We start from the raw sequence: 9,565 nt of genomic DNA, 5'->3' as shown, positions 1-9,565 counted from the left end.
CTCCCTCCCTCCCCCCTCCCTCCCTCTCTGCCCCTCTCCCCAACTCATGCTCTCTGTCTCTCTAAAAATTTTAAAAATTAAAAAAAATAATAAAAGTCCAAGGCTTAAAAGCAGGCCTCCTGCCTCCAACGACAAAAGTCTGCTGTCTCCCTGTCACACCACCAGAATACCTTTAACAATGACTTGTAGAGACTTAGACTCCAGAGCAGATGGTGACTTTTAGTAGTGGCCTAGTTCGGGTACGTGGCAGTAGAGGTGCTGGAAGAGCATCTCCTAAAAGTCACAGCCTCTTGAACAGCGGCAGAGGACTGGTCCTGACTCAGAAGTCTGGGGCACTGCTCGTGGGAACCTTCAAGAGTTCGGTACCTTCCCTGCACCCCACCTCATCACACTCCACTCACTGGGTGGCCAGTCCCATGTCTCTCTTTCCCAGAGCAGGAGTCCTTGCCTGTCCTGTCCACTTCATCCCCGCTGCACTCTGCCCGCCGAATTCTTCCCCTGTATGCTTGCCCTCAGCCTTGCTCTCTCACCCAACCCCAGGTTGCCTGTGGGGTGCTGTCCCCCACCCACCCCTAAGCTCCTACTCTTATCTACACTTCCTGCCCTCACACAGTCCTTGCTTCTCTGCAGAAGCTCTTTTTCTCTGCTTTAGGCTCCAACTCCTCTGTATCCCTTCTGAAAGCTCTCCACACAGGCCATGAGCCCCACATTCCTCCCTCTTCCAAAACCTTTCACCAGGGGCCACTTGGGTGGCTCAGTTGGGTAAGTGTCTGACTTTAGCTCAGGTCATGATCTCACAGTTTGTGAGTTCGAGCCCTGCATGGGGCTCTCTGCTGTCAGCACAGAGCCCTCTTCAGATTTTCTGTCTCTTTCTCTCTCTGCCTCTCCCCGACTCATGCGTGAGCGTGTGTGTTTGTGTGTGTGTGTGTGTCTGTCTCTCTCTCTCTCTCTCTGTCTCTCTGTCTCTCTGTCTCTCTCAGAAATAAATAAGTCCCCATTCTCTGTGCAGGGCTCATCCAGCCCCTTTGCTGAGTCCTATCAGACAGACCGTGAGTAGCATGGCCCTAACCTGAGTATGTTTTTCTTAACCTTTTTGAGCCTGCTGCTCCTCAGCAAAGTGCAGGTGATGGGTAATAAAGTGATGCAGGTACCTCAGGGAACAGCAAGTAGAAAGATGCTACAACCAAGTGGCAGCTCTCAGGAGTAATAGGAGTGACACTCATGTTATTTTCTGATTGCTTAACTCAGGCTGGGCCTTGTGCTTAGGAAAATCTGCTGTTGTCCTATCTCTAACCCCCTCCTTCAGTTTATTGCACGTCATCTAAAATCCCAGGTCATCCACAAGATTGTCTAAGTTGACTGGAAGGTTCCAGGTGTTTTGGCTTGCTCCTTCTGTTGTTTTCCTCTTCCAGCATCCTGCTACCCTTGTACATCTATGGGATGTATGATGTATAACATACTCTTCCTTTCATCCCCATTTCATTCCCTAAGTTGATAGGCTCCTCATCACTATCTGTATGTGTCCTCGCACTGTGGTATGGGCACCCAACAGCATTTGGCTCTGATGGCCAGTTGGTATAAGAGTGGGTGGCAGTGTCAGACCAGAAGTAAGCCCAGTAGCTGCTCTTGCCTCCTCTGAAGCGATTTGACCAAGCTGTCCTCCAGTGGATGGACCTTGGAGACTCCTCTGCTGGGCTCTCAAATGATTGCATTGTAGAGCTCAGAAAGATGGGCCTCAGGGCCCAAAGCTTGCTGTCCCGTTTATTCTGAGGCACGATGTTGGTATACTTTGCTTTACAAAAATTGTCCCCCAGAGACAATAGACCACTCTTCCCTGACTCTCGAACCTCCGGAGTTCTCTTCACTGCTACCCCTGTAGTGAGGGCCTCCTTTGTCTGGGTCCTACCTAGGTCAGAGAACAGACACTGGAAATAGATGGTGTGAGGCTTGAAGCTTTGTATGTCTTTCTTAAGACAGGGCTTTTTCTAAACAGTGACAGAGGACATCCCTTAAGTTGTCTCCAGTACTGCTCTGTATGTTTTATTTTTTTATTATTTTTTGTAATGTTTATTTATTTTTGATAGAGCACAAGTGGGGGAGGGCAGAGAGAGAGGGAGACACAGAATCTGAAGCAGGTTCCAGGCTCTGAGCTGTCAGCACAGAGCCTGATGCAGAGCTCAAACTCACAAACTGTGAAACCATGACCTGAGCTGAAGTCAGACGCTCAACCGACTGAGCCACCCAGGCACCCCGCTCTGTCTGTTTTAATTGACCATTAGCTATCAGATAGTCCCATGTCCCAAATTTTCCAAGATTGGACCTCAAGCATTCTTACTTCTAGCTGTCTCAGAACTATGTCTAGAAACCTGTATTTAATTTTTTCTTTCTTTCTTTCTTTCCTTCTTTCTTTCTTTTCTTTCTTTTCTTTCTTTTCTTTCCATTTAGAGAAAGAACACATGAGTGGGGGAGGAGGGCAGAGGGAGAGGAGGGAATCCCAAGCAGGCTCCATGCTCAGTGCAGAGCCTAACTAATGTAGGGCTTGATCCCACAACACTGGGATCATGACCTGAGTCACCCAGGTGCCTCCTTTGTTAAATTTGTTTAAATTTTTATTTGTTTTTAAAATAATCTCTATGCCCAACATGGGGCCCAAGCCCACAACCCGAAGATCAAGAGTCGCACGCTTCACTAACTGAGGCATCAGGTGCCCCGAAACCTGTATTTAGTTTCATACAGCTGACCTTACAGAGATACTGAAATCCATAGATTTATAAAAACAAAACCATAGATTCTCTTTCCTTATTCTGTAGAGACTATAATTTACCTACATGTATGTAGAGTTCATATGCACATGCAAAAGAGTGCTTCAACCTTGGTTTGTCCCCATTAAACTAGTCTCCTTTGCTTGTGGCCCTTTAAAACCAAGCCTAGCAGCCAAACTTCTGAGTTTAAGAGAAAATACTCCTATCTAAACCAGGATTGGCAAACTACAATCTGCAGACCAAACCTGGCCCATCTCCTGTTTTTGTATGGACCACAGGCTAAGAATGGTTTTTACAGTTTAAATGGCACAGGTGGGGGACTCAAAAGAAAAATACTTATATCATATGAAGATTACATGAAATAACACATTTCAGAGTCCATAAATATTTGAGATTCAGTCTCACCTATTATCTACGACACCCGTATGCCATCTGTAACTGCCTTCATGCTACCTACAGTGGCAAAGTTGAAAAGCACCTGGGTAGCTCAGTCGGTTAAGTGTCCAACTCTTGATTTCGGCTCAGGTTATGATCTCACGGTTCATGAGTTTAAGCCCTGCATTGAACTCCCCACTGACCGTGCAGAGCCTGCTTGGGATTCTCTCTCTGCCCCTCCCCTCTCCTTCAAAACTTAACTAATTAGTTAATAAGAAAAGCTGTGAACAAGACCATATGATCTGTAAGGTCCAGATATTTACTATCTGGCTCTACAGAAAATGTTTTCTGAAAGTCCTGAAGGCTCAGTGTGAAACTGTAGACAAGGAGGTATTTTACTGTTCTTGTGTATAGTGTCTCCGTTTGTCAATTTCAAACCGGTAGAAAGAGATGAAGGTATTATCCATTTTTCTTGCTAATCCCTCACAACCACCACCACTGTGGTTCTCTGGGGCCAGTGTTTCATGGTGGGGTTTTGAAGGAGAGACTTTTTTGTGGACAGGACTTGGAGATTCTGGTCAGAATCGCTTTATAATGTTGATTTCAGTTGTGACCAGTACCTTTTCAGATATTTCCTCCCACAAAGCCCATGTGTAAAGCTCATTCTTAACTGAGCTGCTATCCTCAGACTGTGCACTCGTGTGCTGTTAAAGTCCTCTCCATCCCCTGTGGTCTGTGCTTGGCATTTTGTGTCCTCAGGAAGATGTATGACCACTGTCCACCCAAAGTAACCAAAATGACAGCTTTTTTTTAGGGTGTTTTTCTTGTAATGATTCTTCAGCTGCCTGCCTATACCAGTGTTTAGGGTAGTCATTCACTCCATAGATGCCCCATTATCCTTCCTTCTCCTCCAAAAAATGAAAATCTGGGCATAGAGATTATTACAGATTATTCTTTTGGTATTTTAAATCCTTTGGAGGGTTAGGTATTTGTATTTAGCATTCTTGGGCATTGAATTGATCCCTTTCTTCCTAGTACACTTACCTTAATACTTTAAATCTCTTTCCACAGGTCAGATACCAGGCCCAGGTTCCATGATCCCTGGGCAGCCCATGCCAGGCCGCATGATTCCCACCGTTGCAGCCAACATCCACCCGCCTGGGAGTGGCCCAGCTCCTCCCGGTATGCCTCCAATGCCAGGAAACATCTTAGGACCCCGGGTACCCCTCACGGCACCTAACGGCATGTGTAAGTAGCGTGGTGGGGGGAAGCATCACCCTAGGGTCTCTCTGGGAGGGCTGGAGACAAGGGACAAAGGCTTTGTTCTCTAGATTATCTATAGTGTGGCAGGTCCGTGGACAGTGCAGCCTGTGACAGGGATTCCAGAAGATCGATCTGTGGTCCATGCTCTTCACCGCCCCTGATGAGCAGGTGCACAGGTGACGAGTGCAAATGCTTGCAGCATTTGGCTGCATGTGCCATAACCTTTGTGGCCTGCACTCTCGACACTGAGGTCTGTGGGGAGGCCAAAAGGTCATTCCTCGCCTGCTCCTATTTAAGCCGGTCTAGCTTGAATCTTATTAGACATACTGAGCTGCTAGTTGTTTTCCTACAGGAGCCTCTATGGACACAGGTTTCAAAATTGGAGGGTCAAAGAAAGAAAAAAACAGTTTAGGGCAGAAATAACAAGTTTCTCATATCTACTCCGGGATGTCGGTAGTAGCAACTTAGACTAAGGAGGGAGTATTGAGGGGCTATGTTGAGAAGGAACAGGAGGTCCCAGCAGACTCCATGGAGAGGACACAGTGTGTGTCTGGCAGGTGTATGAAGCCAGTTCCTTGCTCTCCCTCAGTCCTGGCCTCCAGAAGACTGCTTCAGAAGCTCTGACCTGTCCTTTACTCCTGTAGATCTTCTCAGAATGGTCCCAAAATGCAGTCAGTAGTGGCCAGATAACCCAGCCACGTCTTTAGTCCTGGTTCATTTAGATGTTCACATACGTGCCAAGGAGTCAACTCCTATTGACAGTACCGAGAGCTAGGTCTCGAGAATTCCTAGTCTCCAGGAGCTGTAGTTGGGAAAACAAGAAACGAACAAGTGGATAGTAGTATACAGGATTTACCACAAAGTGCCTGGAGTGCGCTGCAGCGCTCAGGGAGGCTTCACAGGGCCAGGAGGCAGGCTGCATAAAAGCTCATCTCCTTTCTCTCTGGGCCCCTAGGGACTAAGATAGTGTGGGAGCATGGAAGAAAGCCGTGTAGCTGGGTATAGGATCATGACAATAGAAAAAATGATCTCCTTTGAGTCCCAGTCAGAGGTTGTAGTATAGGGATACTTCTTTTCCTTGGCAAGAGAACCTTCACGTCGTTAACTTACAGATGGTAGGCAAATGTGTCAGCCTGCCGGGAGACTTGCCCGATTTGCCATCCCAGTTGCAAGAGCTGAGATCACTGGTCTTTACACTGTCCAGGATTTCATCCTGAAGGGCCGTCAGGGGAGCACCTTGAGAATATGGGGGGTTTCAGGTCCCCACTACCTGCCACAAGTGAGTGTTTCAGGGATTCTGAGCCACTGACTTGGCTGTTGGGTACCAGGCAGGCCTCCTCGGCCAGGGTGCTTCCTCCCTTCAGGCCTTAGTTTCCCCCTCTGAAAAGAGGACTCAAGAGATTTGACCAGTGGGCTCTCTCTCAGAGCTTTGAAGAGCTTTGGCAGTTTGGTGGCAATCTCTTGGGGGGAAGTTGGATGAACTGACCAGTGAGCAAGGCTGTGCTTGAATTATTTATTTGTTTCATATGTTTTTATTTCTGACAAAATCAAAAGGTTTTAAAAGCCCTGGATTAAATAATCTCTAGGGTTCCTTTGTACGCTAAGCAGCTAAAGTTGAAATAAGAAAGAGCCCCAGACACTGATACTAATTGTTCCCTTCAGGACCTGACCTAGTTTTGGCCAAAAATCCAAGGACTGCAGTTCAGGAGCTGTGGGGCATCCCAGGACTGTCCACCTTGTGAGCAGCCGCCTCGAGTGAAGCTCTCTGGCCCTGGTGGAGACACTTAATCAACAAGAAGTTATTGATAATCTATTTTGTGCCCACCTAGGCCAGGCACTGTGAGACAAAGAAGACCCAGAACTTGCCCAGGAAGGAGCTTATCATTTAACTGAAGAAATAACAATTAGAACCATCAAAATGCAATAAACTCAAAATACACTTAAGTTCTGACAAGGTCTGGAGTGATTCTTGGAAGGGGTGGGCCTCGCCTTGGAGGAGGTTGGGACAGATTCAGACACCCCAGCACCTGAGCGGGGACCTGGAGGGCCAGTGGACCTGAACTGCGAAGACCACAGTGGCAGCAGTGCCACAAAGTCTGTGCTGATTGCCTGCTGCGAGGAAGATTACTTCCCGTGGCATCTCTCTCTGAACGGGCTCTTCCCCAAGCCCTTGCGTTTCCAGCAATGACGAGTCCCTCTTGGCTGTGTTTGCAGATGCCCCTCCGCCGCAGCAGCCGCCACCGCCTCCGCCGCCCACGGATGGAGTCCCTCCGCCTCCTGCTCCAGGCCCACCAGCCTCGGCCGCCCCCTAGCCTGGAAGATGCAGGCCGTGTCCACGCCCGGCGCCACCAGCTGGAGTGCGGATGACGAGACTTGTGTTCCTCAGCTTCCTTGGGTTTCTTTTAGGATTTTTCTCCTCACAGCCCCAAGCACGCATCCCATATTTCCCCATTCCTCTTGCCAGCCCTCTCCATGCTCTGACACCTCTTGTGTTAGTTCCTCAGCCAGTACACAAGGAGAGGCTTATGGTGACAGTGTGCCCTGGTCATCCTGACAGTAGCCCGCATCCCCCACAGCCTGGTGTGGGGTATGCGTACAGTTTCTCTGCAGGTCCTGTCAGCATTAGATTTTGATGTCTGTCATTTTGGCTCCCCCACAGTTTTTTGCTTTGTCTTATGTGGATAATGCTTTATAATCATTATCTTTTTTTTTCCCTTTGTCATTGTTGCTTTAAACGAGAGCATCCTAAGTTAATAGGAACCAAAAAAATGGTGATGGGCAGAGGGAATAGCCAAAAGGAACATACCTAAAGGCATTATAAGTGACCTTATTTCTGCTAACCTGAGCTGAGATTGGTGCTGATGATGAAGTTTCATGAGACTTTTGCCCCACACAGACGCACCAAAATTCGAAGAGATGGGGAAGGGACCCCACTGATTTTATTCCCAGCGAGGACCATGAGGGACCTCCACCCTGAGTAGCGGAACACGCCCCTTCAGTCCCTGGTAGGGTAGCGCACAAGCATTAGAGCAGACCCACTCCATCCCTGGCCCACCGGTTTGGCTTTCTATGCAGATGGTTTGTTGGTTTGGGGGAGGGATTTGGGGAGGCATTCCTTAGTTCCCTAGACTAGCCAGGAAAGCTGTAGGAGTCTAGGGCAATGACTATCGAATGAGTCTAGTCCACTATTCACTGCTTTGTACTCATTCTTTTTTTCCCTCTTTCAAAAAACCTTTAAAAAGGAAAAAAAAAGAAAAAAGTAAGTAGATAGTGCTAAATATTCTAGCTCATGGAACTTGGTTAGGATGGCTGGGGGTTCAAGTCCCCAAACTACCTCTTGCAGTCCAGGGTGAGTGGGGTTTAGTGAAGCGGTACTTTAGGTTTGGGATGGGATTGGAGAAGTGGGGCAGGATCAATGGCCTCTCATACCTTCTCCCTTCCCTTTCTGAGATCTCACATTCCATCTGTCAGGGTTGCCAAGGAGATGCTGGGGGTACCAAGGAACCCAGTTGGCAATCAGAGCATCATGCTTTTGAGGGCTGGGGTACTCGGAGTGGGAGATTGGAATGCCATTCCAGAGGAAGAGCCACAAAAATGCCTTAACTTGAGCCCATTTCAACCCCTGCTGATGAATGACTTGAGAGTTCTTGGTTTTCTCTTGTCCTTCCTGCCTTCTGTTCTTCTGTGGATGAGGGAAGGGTGTGTTTGGTGGAGCTTGATTTCCAAAGCACCTGGCCTCTTCATGTCACCCTCTCAAGTGGCAGTTTCATTATTTAGAATGCAAAGTGGAACACCTTTTGGGTATCTTTTTCTATATATTCTGTAAAGCTTTACATATGAGAGGATGTAGGGAGGTATTTGTAAAACACCTCAACTTTTTCTCTTAGTATCAGAAAGCAAAAAAATAAATAAAACCACAATTAAAATTTGCCTTTCAAACCCTCAGGTGTTGCCTCTAACCAGGTAGCCCCGGTTACCATCAGAGTACTGGAACCAAGGAGACCTTGTTCCTTTTGTGTGTGTGTTCTAGACTCTCGGAGTGAAAATGAGCTCGTTCCTGCTGGAGTTTGATTCCAATGCATTTGCCTCCAGAAAGATCCCAGTGCCTTTTGACAGTGGCCAGGGTTTTTTTTCCCTATTTCCTGCCAGTCTTTCCCAAAGGAAACTCATTCCAAATACTTACCTTTTCCACTGGGTTCTTAGAAGGAAAATGGAATTCTGGTTCATACTGTGGTCCCTTGTAACCTCAGGTCTTTAATGTGATCGCTTTCAAATTTAAAAGATCCAGGTGGAAATATTTTTACTATGCTGGTAACAATTCTACAGAATACCTGAATTCTTAACACTGTTATGTTTCAATATAAGTGGTGACTTTTTCTTTTCATGTCTTTGATCTGGTTTCGTTCCTGTAATACAGCCACCCAATTTGGGGGGGGGGGGGGATGGGAATAATACGTGGGGGTTTTTTTGTACAAACGTGTCTCAGTGTGGTGTTATTTTGGAGAAGGGGGAGTTTTGGAAGATTGGAGGAAATTGATCAAGAAGGCCTAATCTCCCTTTTTCAGTGAATAAATAGAACGTTTCTGGATTCTAGTCCCATTCTCTGCATTCACACATCAGTCTCTTCATGTGTCCTATGAAGAACCTAAATATTCAGCCCCACCCAGTCCTGGTCAGCAATTAAAGTTCAGTGATTCGGGGCCTCCTGACTGACCATTTCATGACACTTAAGGAGTATACAGTTAAATGTGCCTTGCCCACTGTTTGTTTCCATGGTAAAAATGAAGAAAGGGGTATGGCCAACATCCTGACCCTGCCAAGAGAAGAATGAGTAGTTTTGCTTTGGCAAGCTAGAGAATGTCAGGATGCAGTGTAGACAGCCTCAAGTTGGAGGCAGGCCTTAAGGGCAGTTAATTCTGTGAACCTTGATACACTTTTAAGGACAGCCTTTGAGCACCCACAGATGCAAACCCTGTGCAGAAGACAGAAGCCATTGCCTTCAAGATGCGTATGAACCCAGTGAGGCAAAAAAAAGTGGAATCTGGGTCTGCAGAGAGGTGAACGTTCGGCTTCTTCCAGAAGTGTGCCGGGCCAGTTGTGCTTTGCTTTCAGACCTGTTCCAACTCTTCCCTCCAGTAAGGGGTGTTCAGGCCAGCGGGGTCCCC

The 9,565-nt window shown here is 47.3% G+C and overlaps 1 protein-coding gene across 1 annotated transcript in view; it reads left to right on the top strand.

Moving 5' to 3' along the window:
* Positions 1–8,784, top strand: part of SMARCC1 (SWI/SNF related, matrix associated, actin dependent regulator of chromatin subfamily c member 1) — a 173,598-nt gene extending 164,814 nt beyond the window's left edge. The window contains exons 28-29 of the mRNA XM_049639431.1: positions 4,209–4,385; positions 6,615–8,784. Of these exons, the coding sequence (XP_049495388.1) occupies positions 4,209–4,385; positions 6,615–6,712 (275 nt within the window). The 3' untranslated portion in view covers positions 6,713–8,784. The remainder of the gene's footprint in view (positions 1–4,208; positions 4,386–6,614) is intronic.
* The last annotated feature ends 781 nt before the right edge of the window (positions 8,785–9,565 follow it).

This window comes from Panthera uncia, chromosome A2 (assembly GCF_023721935.1).
Source record: "Panthera uncia isolate 11264 chromosome A2, Puncia_PCG_1.0, whole genome shotgun sequence".
Classification (NCBI taxonomy): domain Eukaryota; kingdom Metazoa; phylum Chordata; class Mammalia; order Carnivora; family Felidae; genus Panthera; species Panthera uncia.
This window is presented reverse-complemented; position numbering and strand designations above follow the sequence as displayed.